Genomic DNA, 22,136 nt, shown 5'->3' with positions numbered 1-22,136 from the left:
GCGAATCCTGCACTGCCTTTACAGTGCTAGCGATTAAGCTCAGTGTGCGAATCCTGCACTGCCTTTACAGTGCCAGCGTTTAAGCTCAGTGTGCGAATCCTGCACTGCCTTTACAGTGCCAGCGATTAAGCTCAGTGTGCGAATCCTGCACTGCCTTTACAGTGCCAGCGATTAAGCTCAGTGTGCGAATCCTGCACTGCCTTTACAGTGCCAGCGATTAAGCTCAGTGTGCGAATCCTGCACTGCCTTTACAGTGCCAGCGATTAAGCTCAGTGTGCGAATCCTGCACTGCCTTTACAGTGCCAGCGATTAAGCTCAGTGTGCGAATCCTGCACTGCCTTTACAGTGCCAGCGATTAAGCTCAGTGTGCGAATCCTGCACTGCCTTTACAGTGCCAGTGATTAAGCTCAGTGTGCGAATCCTGCACTGCCTTTACAGTGCCAGCGATTAAGCTCAGTGTGCGAATCCTGCACTGCTTTTACAGTGCCAGCGATTAAGCTCAGTGTGCGAATCCTGCACTGTCTGTAAGGAGTTTCTACATTTTTCCCCGTGTCTGCGTAGGTTTTCCCCTTGGGGTCTGGTTTCCTCCCACCATTCTAAATATACCGGGGGTGTAGGTTAATTGGGTATAAATTGGGCAGCATGGACTTGTGGGCCAAAATGGCCTATTACCATGCTGTATGTCTAAATATAATTAAAAAATAAATAAATAAAAGTGAAATGAGGTCAAGAAATTGGAAGCAAAGTGGATAAAGTTGATGAGCTCATCATGGGTGTGGGAGTTAGCACCAATGTAGTTGCCAATATAATGGAGAAAGAATTGAGGAGCCTTGCCTGTGAAGGCTTGCAGTATGGATTGCTCCACACGGCCAATGAAAAGACAGGCATAGCTAGGAACATTGATGGTCTGCAGTTTACTAAAGCTTTATGGATGAACAGCAAATCCAAACCCTGATTTTACATGCATTAAGCCCATTTTTTTCCCCACATGTATAAACTAAACACAAGTAAGGAGTAGGTCATCTGAAACCTGCTCTGTGTATAATAACATTACAGCTAATTTGACTTTGATTTTAACTCCACTTTCCTGCTAGTTCCATATAACTGTTGACTCCCAAAGATACCGAACATATCTTGGTCTTAAATAATTTTAAAATCATATCTAAATTTTCTAAAGTTTATGGCATTTCAACTTCGAGGAAATCCAAGGATAATGACATCAGTCCAAGTTAAGTTGAGTGCATAGATGTATTTGGTTCAAGATCATTATGCCTTCAATGCCAGTAGACTTACCAACAGGTTCAGGTTTATCAGACTTCAGTCTGACATTGAAGCAGACATCTGCCGCAATGCACACAGTTAGCTTCTCGTCGATTACACAGTTCTTGTGCTGGACATTGATTTTGTGGGGCTTAAATTTCAGTGTGCTTGTTACTTCAGCTATGTTACGGGACCTGATAAAGAATTTAATAAAAACCAGTCAAACCATTATGTAGCATTTACAGCAGCATTTTAAGTATTTCATGGCAACCCTCAAAATTAATCAATCTCAATGTCTTAGAATTACATTTGATTAAAAAAAATCCATGCAAATAATTTAGAAATTAAGGGTTTGAAGCAATGCTGTCTCAATTACAGGAATTTAATCTTCAGCAAATCAGGGCTGGATGTAATTTTGTAACATTAATTATATGGTGCATACATTGTTTATATTGTGGGGTAGAGGAGCCAAAGAGAATGGAGTAAATTTTGTAACAATGAGATTCTCATAAATTAGCAAATCTCAACAGATTAGAATTTTGAACATGAAAGAAAATAGTGGGTTATTAGATAGGGAGGGTTTAGTAGATTTTTTTGGTTGGTATATATGGTTCAGCACAACATCAAGGGCAGAAAGGCCTGTACTATGATGTAATGTTCTATAATTCAAGAGGATTAAAACACCCATAAAGGAAAGTCATATTAAATTAGCAGTGGGAGGTGAACATATCTCTAGTACAGCCTGCTGTTACAAAATACTGCAATGCACAAAGAATGAAGGGACCAAGGGTCAGTTCCACTGAGGTGGTGGAGTGATGAGGATTGACTGCTCGGATGGGGAGGTGGTGAAGCGATGTGAATCTGTGATTGTAAACAGGCAGATTGATGCTGAGACTTGTTGGGGTGGCAAGGATTGCAGTTGTTGAGGGAGATGTTACGAGGTGGGCTCAAGAAAGACCAATGGTGAGGACTAAACTTGAATTTAACTGAAGTCACTTACCTTTTTCTAGTTCAGTTCATTGGATTTCATACATTAATACCAAACCAGGCCTCCTACTTGTGTTGAATGCTTCTGTGCAACCATTGTCCTGAATGGACCATGTAATTAATTTCCCAGAAGTGATGTTTAAAAATACATTGCAACCTGTTGAATGTCAATCCAAATCTTCAGGTCCCCTTGCATGTTAGTGCAGTGTCAGTTCATAGGACTCGAAAGGAAACTTGAGAATTTCAAAGTAATTTTGAAGTCCTGATAACTTTTTTTCTGCTACAGTGTATGTGAACATTGTGCAGGAACCTTGTTCGTTAATTGCTCTGTTTGGTTTTTTCCCATGACCCAGATAAACTTGATTCAGCGACTCAGGAAAAAGTTTTAGCTTTTACCATGTTGATAGCCAGACGAGCAATTTTATTGAAATGGAAAATGAATCATCCCCTGCTCATACACAGTGGTGATAAGATGTAATGTCCTATTTAATTTTAGAGAACATTAGATATAATATTAAAGATAGAAAGTTTCAATTTATGAAAATATGGGGCCTATTTTTTTATAATTGGAACAATTAATAATTATTGTATGTCCCGGCGGTTCATTGTTCACATTATTGAGTTTTCTTTTATTAATTTAAAAGGTAACCTTGATTAGAGGGAGGGGTTAGATTAGAGTTAGTTTTAGTTTTTATATTTACACATTTTAATAAATGGGTTTAGCATGGGTACATGGATTTTTGAGATATTACAAGCTTTATTCATGCAGTTTTATCTACTTTTTTTCATTGATTGGTTCTTTTTGTGCACGTTTATTTGTATACAAATGAATTATTATGTAAATGTCAATTTTATATTTATGCTATATATTAAACTCAATAAAAATATTTTAAAAAGAAAGAAACATTGTGCATATGCAGGCCACACAATAGCTACAATGCAAAACTACTACAAACCAGAAGAGGGCGGCACCACCTATTGCTCCAATGGTAAGGTCCACGAGACCATCATCATTCAAATCCAGCTGCCCATCTATCGATTGGCCAAAATATTTGAAATTTTCATTCGGTGAAGATGCAGAAATGCGCTAGGAGCAAATAAATTTAAGTAATTTAAAATATGTAATGATCAAAAACTCCTCCCTGTCATTCAGTGGACGTTAGTTATTGTGGTGTCATTTAAAAAAAAACTTGTTTGTTTCTGTCTTGGATTGATGGTTTTCAATACTGTTCACTGATGATTAAAGATGGCAGCGACAGACCCAGACTTGGAATGAAACTGGCGGCGCAGACCTGTCTGCTACCTCTGACCACAGTTGTTGCAAGAAATTAGATGTTTGGAACTACGTACAACTTTTAATTGGAGGAAAGGGGACATTGGACTGCAAGGAGTCGTGTGTTGCCTGTGAAACACGCTGAACGGGAGTGGATCCGAGCAGCTGCTGCAAGAGCTGTGGAGCTCACCCAACAGAAGAACGGAGCTTCAGGCTTGGCCGAGCGGAGGAAGCTGAGTTGCTGCAACGCTGGAAGTGGCAATTCTTTAGCTCTGTGAAAGCGTTGTCGGAAGTGTCAACTGTTGGGCTGAGTGGAAAGATGAATGGCGGAGTCAGAGATGGCGACCGGCACCAATGAGGGTTGAGAAGCTGTGCCGGGTTAAGAGGCTGGGAAAGGCATGCCTAGGCTCCATGAACAATATGGAGGACTTAAGGCCATGATGTCTGGGCTTCACGGGAAGGCACTGAATGCGGGAACTTATACTGGCTGCTGGTGAACTTAACATCTGTGAGGGTGTCTGAAATCTGACCTGTTGAAGGCTGCACGAGCAGAGACTGCAGCAGGCCCTCAGGTTTGGAGAATCATCTTCTTCTCCCATAACTGGCGGCGTTTTTATAACATCAAGATGTAAACTGTCTCCTTGTACCATTGCCTGGTTTCTGAATATTGATTGTTATGTTGCATTGTATTGTTAGACAGATTTTATACATGATCTAATTTTTAATGCTGTAATAGTGTTAATGGCGACAGGTAAATAGATATCCAATACTTGACCTGCTTCTTGAACCTTTGGAATGCAAGCAGAAAGTAATGATGGCAGCTGAATCTAGTTTATTTTCACCTTATGCATGAGCCACCTTTATGACAAAGTCAAAGTTAATACTGAACTAGATCCCAGCATCTGCAGATTTCTTGTTTACTACCAAAGATTTTTAAAATTAAATTTAGACAAAGAGCACTGTAACAAGCCAATTTGGCCCTACAAGTCCATGCTGCCCAATTTACACCATTAACCTACACCAAATTGTTTTTTTGAAGTGTGGGAGGAAATCAGTGCCCCCGGAGAAAACTCATGCAGACACAGGGAGAAGTTCAAACTCCTTTCAGACAACACGGGATTCAAACCCCAGTCCGGTGGTGCTGTAAAGGCGTTGCGCTAGCTGCTACGCCAACGGTGCCATTTATTTTTATTGTTGAATTAATTTCATCTTTGGAAAACTGAATCAAAATATTTAATTGAGTCACAGAGTCATACAGCACAGAGCAGATTCTTCAGCCTAACATGTCCATATCGACTAAGTTGGAATTCTGGGCTAGTCCTATTTGCCTACATTTGGTCCATAACAATCGAAGCCCTCCTTAACTGTCCAGGTGTGCTGTGATTGTACCCGCTCCTATCGCTTCCTCTGGCAGCTCGCTTCAGATGCAGACCACCTTCTGGGTGGCCCTCAGATCTTCCATTCCACCTTAAACCTATGGTCTCGAGTTTTAGAATAATCTAACCTGGGAAATAGACTGTGAGCATTCCCTTTATCCATGCCCCTTATGGTGTTATACACCTCCATAATTTAACGTGCTTTCCATTTTTGTCCAGAAGTCAAAAACCTCAATCCCTTCTGTTCTATTCCAGCTGAGGGTAAAGCTTTGTGAAGAATTGTTCAGATGATTTTGTCCTGCGATTAAGTTGGCCTCAGAAGTCATAGAGTCTTTCTACTTTGACCATTGAGTTCCTATAGGTACTCAGCCCTTCTTCACCCAAGTGGCCTGGATCCCTTCATAACTCAATAATTCAAATGCTCATCAAGGCATTTCTAAATGAGTTGCTGTCTCATAACTCCTTTAGGATAGTGTCTTTGGATTCCAGCCAACCTCCTGGTGAAATAAATCTCCCTTAGGTTCCTGCTAAACCTCCTATCCCTTATAACTCCTTTAGGATAGTGTCTTTGGATTCCAGCCAACCTCTTGGTGAAATAAATCTCCCTTAGGTTCCTGCTAAACCTCCTATCCCTTATAACTCCTTTAAGATAGTGTCTTTGGATTCCAGCCAACCTCCTGGTGAAATAAATCTCCCTTAGGTTCCTGCTAAACCTCCTATCCCTTATAACTCCTTTAGGATAGTGTCTTTGGATTCCAGCCAACCTCCTGGTGAAATAAATCTCCCTTAGGTTCCTGCTAAACCTCCTATCCCTTATAACTCCTTTAGGATAGTGTCTTTGGATTCCAGCCAACCTCCTGGTGAAATAAATCTCCCTTAGGTTCCTGCTAAACCTCCTATCCCTTATAACTCCTTTAGGATAGTGTCTTTGGATTCCAGCCAACCTCCTGGTGAAATAAATCTCCCTTAGGTTCCTGCTAAACCTCCTATCCCTTATAACTCCTTTAGGATAGTGTCTTTGGATTCCAGCCAACCTCCTGGTGAAATAAATCTCCCTTAGGTTCCTGCTAAACCTCCTATCCCTTATAACTCCTTTAGGATAGTGTCTTTGGATTCCAGCCAACCTCCTGGTGAAATAAATCTCCCTTAGGTTCCTGCTAAACCTCCTATCCCTTATAACTCCTTTAGGATAGTGTCTTTGGATTCCAGCCAACCTCCTGGTGAAATAAATCTCCCTTAGGTTCCTGCTAAACCTCCTATCCCTTATAACTCCTTTAGGATAGTGTCTTTGGATTCCAGCCAACCTCCTGGTGAAATAAATCTCCCTTAGGTTCCTGCTAAACCTCCTATCCCTTATAACTCCTTTAGGATAGTGTCTTTGGATTCCAGCCAACCTCCTGGTGAAATAAATCTCCCTTAGGTTCCTGCTAAACCTCCTATCCCTTATAACTCCTTTAGGATAGTGTCTTTGGATTCCAGCCAACCTCCTGGTGAAATAAATCTCCCTTAGGTTCCTGCTAAACCTCCTATCCCTTATAACTCCTTTAGGATAGTGTCTTTGGATTCCAGCCAACCTCCTGGTGAAATAAATCTCCCTTAGGTTCCTGCTAAACCTCCTATCCCTTATAACTCCTTTAGGATAGTGTCTTTGGATTCCAGCCAACCTCCTGGTGAAATAAATCTCCCTTAGGTTCCTGCTAAACCTCCTATCCCTTATAACTCCTTTAGGATAGTGTCTTTGGATTCCAGCCAACCTCCTGGTGAAATAAATCTCCCTTAGGTTCCTGCTAAACCTCCTATCCCTTATATTAAACATATACATTCTGCTTTGTACACCTTTGCTACACTATTTCCTATTTACTCCACCTATCATCATAGGCGGGCGAGGGGGAGGCACCGGCCGCGCGAGTCGGACGGGCGAGGGGGAGGCACCGGCAGCGCGAGTCGGACGAGCGAGGGGGAGGCACCGGCAGCGCGAGTCGGGCGGGCGAGGGGGAGGCACCGGCAGCGCGAATTGGGTGGGCGAGGGGGAGGTACTGGCAGCACGAGTCGGGCGGGCGAGGGAGAGGCACCGGCAGCACGAATCAAGTCATGCATGAGTTGTCAGTCATGCCTTGACATGCTGTAAATGATGTCAAGGCAGCATGGGCAGGACGAGGCCACTGTCCCAAGTAGCCAGCTTTAGCTGCTATACTGCTACCATTCAGCTGGCACGTTCAAGTGCCAGAAAGGCGTCCAACTCCGTGGCCACCTAAATGTGCCAGCTGAACTCTGCTAGCTGTGCCTGCCTGTGCATAATCTTCCTGGGAACACCTAAAAGTGGTTTTAGAGAAGAGAACTGGAGATCACGGAATGGAGATGGACATAGGAGGATGAAGACTATTGGACATTTGATATCAAGGTCTGTGGTGGACATTGGAAGTTGGGGAGAGAGTTGGTTGCTGAATGATTGGTATGGTCAGTGATATAGCATTGGGGATTATGGGTGTGGGGGTGGGGAAGGACAGATGGATATCTGCCATTGCATTGAAAGCACCTTCATACAGGATTCATTTTTGGCAGTGTAATGCTGGAGAAACAATTTAGTGTTCTATCGAAGTCATCTTGTCTTATTTCAAAAATCTAGCTGCGGAACACTTTGGCTCATGTTAAAAGGACATAGCATTAGTAGCACCTCAGTAAAACGTTGACATGCGGTAAAGAACATTCATTGCTCACTTCCGTGAAAGGAAGAATTAACTACATATATTTTGAGCTAGTTATCAATGTCTTTACAGATTTAGGTAATGTAATTTTGTAACATCACTGAATTACCCAGCTTACACACAATAAAAGAATACACTCACTCGTTTCTTTCAGCACACAGTGGAGTCGACTTTCTTCATGCTCTTCAGACACAACATTGCATTCTTCAACTCCCCAAACACCACCCAGCCAAACCCCTCTGCCCTTCTCATTGGCTGACCGCCGCACGCGTGATCCTGAGTCAGTGCTGCATTTGCTGCTCCAACTCAGTTATTTTCAATGGATAAAGTTCTGGCAACATCTTCGACTGATAAGGTGCTAGCATTTCACGAGGCACAGAAAGCACCTCCCCATCTTCATTTGCTTCTGCTGGCTAGCCAATCCTATCTTCATTTCAGAAATAGTGGACATAATGAGGTTGGCATGATCTGTCAACTGATTGATGGTGGTCATCCAAAGGACACTCATCAAATGTCCTTGACCAATAAGAGGTAAAACTTGGAGGAATCTCTGTTTCCAAAAAAAACCCAACCCCTTCCACAGAATCTGTTCCAGCTGGCCTGTGCCACCTTCTCAACATTTCTGATGGTTGCCTTTCACTTAGGCTGTTATCAGCTAGTAATTGGGCAATACGAGTCTCCCTAGATGACTGAGTACGCCACAGAATATCCACCTTAAGCATGTTGTATGGGAGATTACCATCCTGATCCACTAAAGCATCCTTCATTTCACGGGAAATCTGCTCTGGAAGACGCAGCACAAGTAAACCGCATTTCGCCTTCTGACTCATACAGTGAGGGCAGATCATGAACCACGCTGATGCATTATTAATAAAGGGGGGGGGGAATGTCTCCAGTTTGACCTCCCCATCTGCTCCTGTAAGGGGTTCATCCTTGTCATTATCCATTTTAAATTAGAAGGTGCTGTGAACTCACAGAGGGGTCACCACTTGAAATGTCACTGATTTACTCCAGTTTAAACACAAAGAATACACACTCATTTCAATCAGCACACAATGGAGTAGACTTTCTTCAGGCTCTTCAGACACAACATTGCATTCTTCAACTCCTCAAACACCACCCAGCCAAACCCCTCTGACCTTCCCATTGGCTCACCGCCACACGGGTGATCCTGACACTCTCACTCTCCTCCTCCTGCGTCTGAGATCCATCACTCCTATGCTGAATGTTCAACTAACCTGTGCATTCGTGTTATTACTCCCATGCCTCGCTTCGATTATGTCATCAATGACGACTGCACCGCTCCTGACCCGGGGAAGTATGCGATTGCAACAATTTAACTATGTGATCAAACCATTAAATATTCTAAGGTGTAACATTGAAATAACATCCAAACTATTTTTTCGGACATGATTGATCAGTAAGGTACACTTTAAATTATAAATGTACTTATATAAATATTAACAAATCAACTTTCCTTTGACAAATTAGGGAGACCACTCTGAGTTATTGATTCCATAAATCAAACTATTTTAAAAAAATATTCCCCCCTTATAACCTAAACCATCATTTCCAAGAGATCAAAATTAGGATAAAAGTCATTCAGTTCCATGAACTAAACATCTATCTTTTTATTCTTCCCTTCCTTGTATTAAAGGTTTATTTGAGCCCGTGCCACCCAATGACCCTATAACATCTGTATGATTTGAAGAGTGGGAGGAAACCAGAGCACCTGGAGGAAACCAACGCAGACATGGGTGGGGGGAACGTACAAACTCCTTACAGATAGCGCTGGATTCGAAACACAGTCATTGGCATTGTAAAAGCGTTGTAACTACACTAATTTAGGCAGGAAATAGACGAGATGCAGGCAAGGGTAGATAGTGGGGAAGCCAATTAAACCATTAACCCAGGTTGGTGATGCTGTAACTGTGGTAGGAGGTTAAGAGGGTATCTAATTGAATTCTTTTTTCATCAAGAACCCAGGTTACTGGTGCTGTAACAGCATTGTGCTAACCACTGCACTAACCTTACCGCTCTTCTTCTTTTTCCACAAATGCTAACACAAATAGAGGATTATGGTGTTGGAGCAGGGAAAAAATTAGATAATTGTGAAGTGGGTTTATATAGGTTGGCACAACATTGTGAGCTAAAGGGCCTGTACTGTGCTGTTATGTTTTATATACCCTTCTGGGTATTTCCAGCATTCTTTGTTTTAATTACACTGGGCAACAAATAGTTTCAAAAAATGTTTGCTTCATGATTTAAAAAAAAATGGGGATTATGATGACAACTTCAAGCTAACTTCAAGATAATTTCAGATTTTCTGTATCATGTAGGAAGTTGGAGAAACATCAACTTTTATTGAATTTATCATATATCATTGTATAATAATGCTGACAATTGCATTCATTCAACTGATCTAAAAATATTTTGCTACTAATTTTCGTTTGTGCTCAGCATCTGATGCCTCTCATGTCAATGCCAAACAATAGTTATCCAGTATTAATGGATTTCAGTTTCTATGATATCACTTTTCATGGACGTATTGTCCTGGTGAAACCTTTCACCATTTTCAACACTGACTGCAGTGGGGAAGTAGTCCAAATTCAGAAAATTAATTTTTACCAATATGTTTTGTGTCATGGTTTTGCTTGCTTCAAGCATGTTGTCAATCAACTGGATGTAGTTTGGTGCTCTGTAGATGCCAAGAAAATTCTCAAAAACATCTTTAAATGCTTTCCAAGCATGCCCAGGCCTGCGACATGTCCAGGCATAGCACCTGCACTGAGTATATGTCGAATCATGGTTGGACTGACCAAAACAGTTTGCTTTATGGGCAATATGGTAGTAGATTTAAAATATGATAGGAAATCACAAAATTAGGTTATATCCAAAAAATGGTATATGATAGGATAACGTTAAGGTTATTTTCGTGAACAGTAGCCCAAAATCCATTAAAAAATACACCAAAAGGTATTCAGGATGCAACATCTTTGTTTTCCACAGTCATTCAACAATTTTACTGTTTAAAATGCCTGAAATGTTTCAGGAACCTACACAAGTACTAAGACCTTAACATATGAACAATGAAAAACACTGCATGATTTGTGGAATAAATACTTGTTAAAAATCAAATAAATCAACACCAAACCTGTGAATGCTTTTTGTTAATTGTTGTGCCAGATCCATGGAAGAGGTAGACTGCCCCCTGGTGGTTCCCTTCCAAAGGGGCTCCAATTGCAACATCATTGTAGTTATCAAGATTTAGGTCTGAAACTGCAGTTATGGCTGTTCCAAAGCGGGAACCACACGGTTCCCAGATGGACTGAGAGCACTTGGGGCCTTCACCTGTAGCCTTTAAAAAGTACCAGAGAAAAAACAAGCACTATTAATATTCACAATAAGCATGGAATCACTTCTATTACTTTTTCATCCTGTTCTCTCATTTTGAAAATGTAGAAATCTCAGTCCTATTTATAAGAGAACATGGGATATAAATTACAATGCACATTTTTGAAAAAATGATTACACTTAAACCAAGAACAAATTGTGAAAAATATGATAGGAAATCACAAAATTAGGTTATATCCAAAAAATGGTATATGATAGGATAACGTTAAGGTGATTTTTGTGAACAGTAGCCCAAAATCCATTAAAAAATACTCCAAAAGGTATTCAGGATGCAACATCTTTGTTTTCCACAGTCATTCAACAATTATACTGTTTAAAATGCCTGAAATGTTTCAGGAACCTACACAAGTACTAAGACCTTAACATATGAACAATGAAAAAAACTGCATGATTTGTGGAATAAATACTTCTTAAAAACCAAATAAATCAATCACAACGTGTGCAGTTTTCATGAGTTTTATCCTTGATGTTGAACTTGCCAATTAAAATTCATTCCATTGAAATCAATGACAAGAAGTTGAAGAAACAGATCACAACTTGCCTATGCCTACTGAATTAGCATTAATGATTAGGGAGGAAACTCTAGACAAAGTTTACTTGGATATATTTGCAATTTCTATTTAATCGGGGGGGGGGGTGGGTGTGGGTGTGGGTTGAAGCACCCAAAAAACACACTGGAAAAGTGAACTGGTCCTAACATCAGCCCACCACCACTATAACTGAACAAGATAACACCGCACCTGATGTTGCAGATGGAGTCACCAACTCCAGCTGGTGCCGAACCAGAAGACTTGGATTTTCACAGCCAGAAGCAAAGGGTTTTAAAAAAATTATTACTGTAATCATTTGCTTGCTTAATTTACCGATTTGTTACTTGGTGACTGGGGTATTGTAGCAAAGTTTGGGTTGTTGCTGGGAGGCCTGGACTCCATTCTCTGCCATGTTCCTTGAGGCGTCAAGCAGAAAATTGCCAGGTCGTCTTATATGGCTAATACATGATAAAACCATGAAATTCTGGCTGAAAATGGGGACCCATCTTATCTGAAGGTTGTCTTATATGCCAAAACATACGGTATAAAAATCTATATATTATATTCATTCAATGGAACAAAATATATTTAAAGACTCATATGTCACATTTGTGGCCCGAAATGTGAAGTTAATAAAACATTAAACACAAGTTTATCAGGTAAACTTCTTAGTGTCTTTTATTCTCCCGTTTCCTTTGTTCTCCTGCTTGTGTTCTTATCTCTCTCTCATACCACGTGACTTCCGGTACATCTCATACATATTCATTATCATGACATCCCTCCTTTAATCAGAAATAAACTTTACCTTCACTTACCAATATCCCTCGGAAACATACAAACATCGTAACTAATGGTAATACTATAACTCAACTACATAAAATTTACTTCCTACAGCACTCATACATGCACTTTATGATATAAGATTAAAATACTGTCCCAAAGTTCTTATTAAACTATGGCACAAAGTCTTCGTATCGTTTGGGCACTTTCCGGTTTCGTTTCGGCCTGCCTGCGATATTGTCGTCGCTTCTCGGTTGTTCACTCTCAGCGTCGGACATACTGCTCGCCACGGCTTCGAGTGTTTCTGGCGCTCTAGTCACTTCATCAGGAGTGCTGGTAACTGCCTCTGGAACATCATCAGGTCTCTCAGTTTCAGCATCTCGTATTGGCCTTTCAACCTCTTCGCTCGATGTATCTCTGGACTGGTACCTTTTTACATCTGAGACATTTCTCTTATACAGGACTCCAGTCGGAGACTTGACTGTCACCATACTGCCACTTCTGGATACGACAGAATAGGGTTGATGGTAATAAGGTGTTTCTAGCTTACCACCAGTTTTATGCCTCACTAGAACATTATCTCCTGGCATGATGTCTGAGTACTTGGCTCCACGTTTCGAATCTGTGTACAGCTTTGCTGCACCTTTCTTTTCAGCATCGTGGTCCCTCATCTCTTGGTCGTCTCGGATTTCCTTTATTTCTGGCATTTTTGTGCGGATTTTTCTCCCAAAAAATGCTTCTGCAGGACTTTTTCCAGTGGTTGCATGAGTCGTTGCTCGATAGACAGCCACATAAGATAGCAATGCTTCTCGCCAATTTTGTCCTTCTGCGTGTGCAATCCTCAATCGTTTTTCAATGGACTGATTTTGTCTCTCTACTTCTCCATTGGCTTGCGGCCATTTCGGAGTTACTTTATGATGGTGGATACCTGTGGTCCTCATGTATTCTGCAAATGTCTCTGAAATGAATTGTGGACCATTGTCAGAGTATAATGTAACAGGTAATCCATATCTTGCGAATATCTCTGCTAACGCTTGTATTGTTTTTTCAGTGGTTGTGGACTTCAACACCACGTACTCATAGTATCTGCTGTAGTAATCTATCACTACCATAATTGATTCACCCGTCGGTAAAGGTCCAAGAAAATCAACAGCTACGTCGATCCATGGTCCTGTCGGAAGTTGCGTACTCCGGATCGGTTCTGGCAGATTACTCCTACTTGTGATTTGACATCCGTGACAAGTTTTAACAAATTTCTCTGCGTCTTTATCACAACTTGGCCACCATACCTTGGTCCTGAGGTTTTGCTTGGTACCAACAATGCCTAGGTGTCCTTCATGCGCTAAGGATACGACCTTCGGTCTCAATCTTTGCGGAATCACCAATCTGCAACCTCTCAATACACACTGTCCGATGCAACAAAGTTCGTCTCTAATGGGAATGTAAGCCTTGTGAGTACACTTGTCCCATTGTCCACTCTGTATGCATTCTCTTACTTCCTGGAGTTCTGGATCATGTTCGGATTCTCTCTCGACTTCCTTCGTAGTCACAGCTTTTGGTGTCGCCTGAATAGCTACGAAGCGTATAAAGCTCTCTGTTTCTGTTCCCAATTCTGACTTGGATTGTGGACCACCATCCTTCACCAATCTGGACAGCGGATCAGCAATGTTTGCTTTCCCTGCAATGTGGATTACTTTATATTTGTAGGGTTGTAGTCTGAGTACCCATCTCTCTATTCTGGCACATGGTTTGGATCTAGGTGCATAGATCACCTCTAATGGCTTATGATCTGTGATGAGTTCAAATTCAATGCCGTATAAATATGCATGGAACCTCTCACAGGCCCATACAAGTCCGAGTGCTTCTTTCTCTGTCTGAGAGTATCTTCTTTCCACATCTGATAACGATCTGCTGGCATAGGCAATGATTCTTGGTCCTCCATCATGCATCTGGACCAACACGGCTCCTAATCCAACCTGGCTGGCATCCGCTATGACTTTGGTTGATGCCACCGGATCGTAATATCCAAGAGTTTTTGCATCTGTCAGGCTTTGCTTCAGCGCTGTGAACGCTTTCTTCTGCTCAGATCCAAAATGAAATGGTACACCTTTCCTGGTTAGTTTCCTTAGTGGTTCTGCCACTGTAGCGAAATTAGGAATGAACTTTGCACAAAAATTGACCAATCCTAGGAAACTCCTCACCTCTGTTGCGTTCTGAGGTGCACGTATCTCTTCAATAGCTTTCACCTTGGCCTCTGCAGGGTTTAGTCCTTCCCGTGTAAGTCTGTGTCCCATGAAGTCCATTTCTGACACACCGAACTGGCACTTGTTTCCATTCACGGTAAGGCCTGCCTCCTGTAGTCTAGATAGTACACGTCTCAACCGTTTGTCATGCTCTTCCTTCGTTGGTGCATGGACTATGATGTCGTCAGAAATGTTGGCAACTCCAGGAATGCCTTGAATCACTCGATGGATTTCATACTGGTAGATCTCCGAAGCTGCATTAATTCCAAATGATAGTCTCTTGTAACGATACAATCCACAGTGAGTCACAAATGTAGTTACATCTCGGGAACCTGGATCCAGCTCTAATTGATAATAGCCCCATTTCAGATCAATTTTTGAGAATACCTTGCTGGTAGTTAGTTCTTGAAGTATTTCCTCCACTGTTGGTATAGGGTGTCGTTCTCTAATTATAGCTTCATTGGCCATTCTCATGTCAACACATAGTCTTATGTCACCCTTTGGTTTGGGCACAATCACTACGGGACTGACCTATTGTGTCGAATGTTCCACCGGTTCAATAATGTCTTGTTCGATCAATTCTTTAATTTTGGCTTCGACTTTCCCACGAAGTCCAAACGGAGTTCAGCGCATTGGTTGTGCCTTGGGTTTGACTGTTTCATTTACCGCTAGCTTCAATTGTCGACCTTTCAGCTTTCCTACTCCTTGGAAGACTGTGGGGAATTCTTGCTTCATATCCTCGTATGACTGAATTGAATTGACACAAGCTCCAATATGAAGTATCGCCAGGTCTTGCGCTGTGCTTCTACTCAGCAATGGTTCTCCCCTCTCTTCTATGACCATAAACTCTGCTTCGGTGTACTTATCTCCAGCTTCAACAGTTGCAGTAAAACATCCAATGGTCTGCAATGGCTTGGTTGCTGTGTATGGATACAGTTTCTTGGAACACTTCTTTGAGGTACAGATTATCTTTTTCCTTTTCAACTTCTCCCATAAATGTCGATCAATCACATTACTGTCACTGCCTGAGTCTACATTGACCTGCACTGTCACTCTACCAATGATCACTGGGACCTTCTCATGATGTACTTCATTCAACGTAAATTGGTAACAACTCTGTTCCTCCTGGGTATCATCATCGTCACCGTCTATCTGGCGAATGGTATCTTTCTTTCCAGGATACTTTCCTTTCCTCCAGGCTTTGTCTTTGGAAGTTGTACTCTTCCTCTTCTGGTCTGCATTGGACATGCTTTTGCACTTCTTTGCAAATTAGTCCTTACCTCCACACTTTCTGCAAACTTTGCCTTTGGCCGGGCAATATGGGTCTTTTCCAAAGTGACCTCGGTTTCCACATCGATAACACTCCACGTCCTGTGTCGGCGTATATCTTGGCTGATTATGGCGATGTGAGAGCCTCTTAATTTGCTGGCTTGATTTGTCTTTCAGGGTCATGGTATGAAATTGCCCTTCAACAGCCTCTAATGCAGCAGCAATGGTTAAAGCATCGGTGAGTTCCAACTCACTCCCTCTTTCCAGTAGACGTCTTCTGAGTTTATCTGATCTACAGTGCTGTACGACTTGATCCAATAATTGGTTGTCCAAATCAGCTGGCATGTAATTGCATCCAACAGCTAGCTGGCGTAGTCTCGTCACGTACTGAGCAATTGTCTGGCCATCTTCTTGTCTCGTTCTCCGAAACAAATGGCATTGAAATGTAGCATTCGGTGTCACTATATAGTGTGCATTTAATGCATCTACCGCTTTCCGGTACTCATCCTTCCTTCCAGTATTCAAAAGTGTCTTAAATGTTTCCCGAACTGAGGGTCCTGCAGTGAAAAGAAGTAACGCCCTCCTCTGCGCTTTTTGTTCAACTGTACCGGTATCTAGAAATAGGCCACGACTTTCGGCGTAGGATTCAAATTCTTCCAGCCATGCCTTCCACTTCACACTTACAGTACTTGCATCACCAGTCGGGTCAAAATGAGCAATTCCATTATGTGTTAGAAAGTCACCGTCTGCACCAGCCATGAGGAAATATTCCAGCTCCAAAAGTTCTGAGTCACAGAGAAAATTCTTATCACCTTGAAGTTGTCTGTAATCCTCTGTAATCTTGTTTAGTCTTTAATTTTCTTCAAGCTTCTTTCATCCTCGTCGCCAATGTCACATTTGTGGCCCGAAATGTGAAGTTAATAAAACATTAAACACAAGTTTATCAGGTAAACTTCTCTGTGGCTTTTTATTCTCCCGTTTCCTTTGTTCTCCTGCTTGTGTACTTATCTCTCTCTCATACCACGTGACTTTCCGGTACATCTCATACATATTCATTATCATGACATCATAGTTGAGCACTTGACAATTTACTGATTATCTGGTAGTCAAAAAATTCTACAGCATGGAAATAGATCCTTTAGCCAAACCTTTTGAGCAAGCCAGTCCCATTTGCCTGCATTCAGCACATAGCCTGCTAAATCTTTCCTATCCATGTACCCATCTTAATGTCTTTAGAAAATTACCATTTTGAGCTCTCCACCACTTCCTCCAGCTGCATCTATCCTCTGCCCTTCCTGTGGAAAAGAAGCCCCTTTTTTATATCTTTTACCCACTGCCCTTCCTGTGGAAAAGAAGCCCCGTTTTTATATCTTCTATCCTCCTCTAGTTTCAGATTCCCCTACTCTACAGAAAAAGCATACGACTGATTACCTAATGTATGCCACTATAAAGTCTTCCTCAGCCTCCTGTGCTCTGGGAGAAAAGTACCAGCCTACCCTTATAATTTAAGTTTCTAGTCCTGGCAACATTTTCATGAATCTTTTCTGCACCCTCTCAAAGCATAACAATTTTCTTCCTACAAGTGGCTAACCAAATCTGCACACAACACTTCTGCACACAAAGTGTAAAAAAATACAGAATTATAAGAAGTAGGGGAAAGAGTGGGAAGGGTTCATTGAGGTAGCTTATTGCTTTTAATTGGAGCCACGACTTTTGGGCGAACAAATTCCAATATATCGCATCCACTTTAATCCAACATCAAGGATTTATTGAATTAATTCAGGCCAGGATAAAAGAGCTCCTTTTAAGGGATCTTTGCTTAAATAGATATCCAAATATTCTGTTGTGTAGAACAAAGTTTATGCACACCACATCAATGAATTTAAACTAAAACATGATGTGGCCTTGTGCTGAATCAGCAAAGCCAATTTTATCATGTATAATGTCTTCAGCCTATATTTGTGATACAACAAAGCTGTTGAGAGAACACTGTACATTTGGCATCGACAACCTCCACAGAACTACATTAATCTGTCTTTTTAGGCTACTATTTATCTAGAAGGGATTTTCAAAATGACCTTTCTGGACTATCATTTAATTCTGCTTCAACATATATCTTCATGTTTTATCTTAATTTTTTTTAATTTAACAAACCATTCGATTCATTTTCAATACAGTTTGTTCCTCAGATTCTCCCTCAGGTAAATGTGATAAATGTATCCACATTATGTTTGGTTAAATGTAAAATGAAACTTGCAAAGCACTAAAAATCAATGAAGGTGAAACAAAACATTTACTTGGTTTAAATTGTGTTTGGCTGAATAAGGATATTCCTTGATGATGGAGAAACATGTCAAGAAAGAACCTGTTTTTCTGTGTTTGAGTCAATTTTGTTATGCCTAACTGCATTGAATCATTCTTTTGAATTTGGCAGTAAAAGGGACACATGTACATTCTCAGTCTGAGAATGAAGTTCAAACTTTGATCAGTGCAGATGAAAGTATATTCATCCTGGAATGTGGCTGGGTGGTTTCTACAACCTCACTATTCTACAACCCACATGGTATAAACAGTCTGAACTGCATTGCCCAAACTCATTAAAATCAAATTTCTTGCATTTTTGCACCCACAGGCTATCGTAGTGAACAGTGGCCTGATGATTTATTACATTAAGCTTTATTTAAATTCCCATCAGTAAAATTGTATTACTTCCTTCAACAATCAGGATCTTTCTGTGTCCTGCGATTTCATTGTTTCTGAAATAAATATTTATTTTCCCTTCAGTTAATGAGGTTTGAATGTTGAACATCGAGCATTACAGCACAGTATAGGCCATTCAGCCCAGGATGTTGTGCTGACCTTTGTAAATCTACTCCACAACAATCTAATTTTTCCCCTCACTCCTCCTATAACTCTCTACTTTTCTTATATCCATGTGTCTATCTAAGAATCTTTTGAATGTCCCTATTATACCAGCCTCTAACATCACACATAACAATGCATTCCAGGCATCTACTTGTCTGAGTTTTAAAAACTTGCCTCTGACATCTCCCTGAAACTTCCCCAGTTACATTAAATAGATATACTCTGATATTTGCTATTGTCACCTTAGAAAAAAGGTGCTGACTGGCTACTCTATCCAAGCCCCTCATAATCTTAAGTTAATTCTCAACCTTCGTTGGTCCAAAGAGAAAAGGCAACTTGCCTCAATGTTGCCTTCAGTATAAAGGCAGTCTATTTTCCCCATTATATTCAAGTTCACTAAAGGTAGTGAAATGAGGGAAGGAGAGTATCAATGATCTCGATAATAATGTGGTAAATTGGATCAGCAAGTTTGCAGATGACACTAAGATTGGAGGCATTGTGGACAGCAAAGAAGGTTTTCAGAGTTTGCAGAGGGGTCTGGACCAACTGGAAATATGGGCTGAAAAATGGCAGGTGGAATTTAATGCAGACAAGTGTGAGGTTTTGCATTTTGTAAGGACAAACCAAGAAAGGAATAAATGGCAAATGGTTGGGCACTGAGGAATATTGCCTTGACTTCAGGAATTGAATTACAGGAAAAGGATAAATAGATTAGAATTTTGTTCCCTTGATCATAGAAGAATGAGGGGAGATTTGATAGCATTATTTAAAATTATGAGGGGGATAGACAGAGTAAATACAGATAGTCTTCTCCCACTGAGGGTTAACCAGAGAGCATGGGTTAAGAGTGAGCGAAAGGGGAAAAGTTTAGGGGGAACTTCTTCACACAGAAAGAGGTGGGTGTGTGGAATAAGCTTCCTTTTGAAGTGGTGATTGCGGGCTCAATTTTAATGTGCAAGAGGAATTTGGGTAGGTGCATGGATGGGAGACGTATGGACTGAGTGCAGGTCAGTGGGACTAGGGAAAAAAATGTTTTGGCACAGACTAGAAGAGCTGAAGGGGCCTGTTTCTGTGCTGTAATGTTCTATGGTTCTAGTAGCATTACATAGCATGTGTTCAATGGAATGTGTATCCTGTCCTCTGTTCCTCTCTTTCCCTCATTTTCAGATACATCAATGTCTTTGCTCATTTAGAGCTCACAAGTTTCCTCACTTCTACTATAATTTTTCAGCATATTCATATTGTACATGGTCCATTTCCTTTCATATTCCCAATTCTCTATCTCCATTTCAAAAGGAAGGCCAGTAACCCACATAACCACATAACCCTTGGATCCTTTCTTGCAAAAACAGGCCAGCTCGGCCCTACTAGTCCATGCTGTAACAAATTCCCACCCTCCTAGTCCCACTGACCAGCACCCGGTCCATATCCCTCCAGTCCTCTCCTCTTCCACATCTATTGGAAGTGTGTAGATTCCTTCAGCCACTTTGACCATACCTCTCCTTGTTGCTCCATGCTCATCTTATCTGTTCAGATAAACCACACATCCACAGTAGTGCTTATGATAGTAATTCCTTTTACCACAAGCGTTGCTTCCATTCTACCATTATTCAAGACATACCTGTGCGCTTAATTCCTTCAACTCCATCCCAGAGCAAAGATGGGGGTCCCACCCCTCCATTCCTGCCCACCACCCTCCATATTCACCTTGTAACCTTTGCAAGTTCTATCACCTTCAACAAAGTTCGATTTGTAATCTCAGGGCAGAGCAGGGTTAAGGAAGGCAAAGGAAACAGCCCAAGCAGCTGTCCCTCATTCTGGTCTCATGGGTGCCTCGAGATTTTGCAACCTGGATACTAGGAGAGTGCTGATGGCTGGAGTTGATTTTAGTTTTCAAGCAGGATCCCTCACTGACCCTCATGCCTCAAGCAAAGATGGAGAAACCTGGGCTTACAAGATCATTGCAAGAGTTTTATCCTATATGTTTGGTGTGCCTACTAATTATGTGAAACAAAATGCCTCAATGAGAAGACTGGAAGGAGAATTAACCCAGACGTATAAAATTACAAGGGGCGTAGACAGAGGAAACAAAATGGGCCAATTTCGCTCAGAAGAGTGATGAGAAATTAAAAGCCAATTTTTAGAAAGATTAGAGGGGAGATGAAGTGTTTATCAACCCAGAGAGTGGTAGGTAAAGTATTCACTGAGTGAGGACGGAAACCTCATCACATTCAAAGAGTAGTTTGACAGATGAAGGTACAACTATTGAGCACAAGAGACAGAAGCAAAAGTAGCCATCTCATCTGTTGTGTCTTCTCTCCCATTCAACAAGATCATGGCTGATCCTGCATTAAACTCAACTCCACTACCCAACTGTTCCCCATAACTCTCAATTTCCCCATTATGCAAAACACTATCCATATGTCTTAAATACATTGAATGAGATAGCCATAGGGCCACAGGTGTGATAGTGGAAGGTGTTCATTTATATCGAGGGAAATTGAATATCCAAGTAATTATAAAGAGCATGGATAAAACCATGTCTGAAGCTCTGTATAGTATAGAAATGTTACTCTTATTTAAGGAAAGATGTTAAATCCTTAGAAACATTTCAGAAATATATTGGGGGAGGGGGTGGTGTTAATATGCCTTCATCCTCATTTTCCTGAAGGTGTAGAGTGGCTAGTTGACCACAATCCTTGTGGCACCTTTTTCTGATCACAAAACCTGCAAGATTTGGAGAAAAGCTCAAAACACCTTGGTGTAAGATACCAATCTTGCTGAGTGGAAAAACCAGGCCATTATTTTTAATTTGTTTTATGTCTGGTAGGTTATCTGGTAAGAAGCTTAAACTACAGATACAGATTTTTTTTTTAACTTCTGCTACCAAGGGACATAGAAACACTAAAGGAACAATTTAGCAGGGTAATAGGCCATCTTGGCCCAAGAGCTGTGCAGCCCAATTACACCCAATTAACCAACATCCCCAGTACATTTCAAATGGTGGGAGGAAATTGGAGCCCCCAGGAAAATATAAATCTGAAAACCCATGTAGACATGGGGAGAATGTACAGACTGCTCTCAGGCAGCATGGGATTCAAACCCTGGTATCCAAATGCTGGTGCTGTAATGGCATTGGGCTAACCGCTACAGCTACACCAACTATGCTGCCCTTGGATCCTTTCTTGCAAAAAGGTGAAAAAAAATCACACAGACAGTGAAAACTCAAACATGTGTTTGGTTAACTCTGGCCTACACTATTGTATTCAAACCTTATTCACTGGGAGTTTATGATGATAGAATCACTAAACTTTTTTTTTGTGCAGTGAAAGTGTTGGAGCAAAGCTTGTGGAGTCGCCCAAAAATTCAACCTCAGTTAGTGGTGAAAAATAACCCATGTAGTGGATACAGCATGTTCTACATTGTCTTCAAAA

General features: G+C 41.2%; 1 protein-coding gene across 1 annotated transcript in view; it reads right to left on the bottom strand.

The window, feature by feature from the left end:
* itga1 (integrin, alpha 1) overlaps nt 1-22,136 on the bottom strand; it is a 285,994-nt gene that overhangs the window by 85,626 nt on the left and 178,232 nt on the right. Inside the window, exons 15-17 of the mRNA XM_069924322.1 lie at nt 10,756-10,959; nt 3,204-3,334; nt 1,294-1,454 (exon numbers count right to left, since the gene is read on the bottom strand). Of these exons, the coding sequence (XP_069780423.1) occupies nt 1,294-1,454; nt 3,204-3,334; nt 10,756-10,959 (496 nt within the window). The remainder of the gene's footprint in view (nt 1-1,293; nt 1,455-3,203; nt 3,335-10,755; nt 10,960-22,136) is intronic.

Source organism: Narcine bancroftii, chromosome 3 (assembly GCF_036971445.1).
Source record: "Narcine bancroftii isolate sNarBan1 chromosome 3, sNarBan1.hap1, whole genome shotgun sequence".
NCBI classification, from domain to species: Eukaryota; Metazoa; Chordata; class Chondrichthyes; order Torpediniformes; family Narcinidae; genus Narcine; species Narcine bancroftii.
The sequence above is the reverse complement of the archived record's forward strand: the minus strand, read 5'-3'. Positions and strand labels throughout refer to the sequence as shown.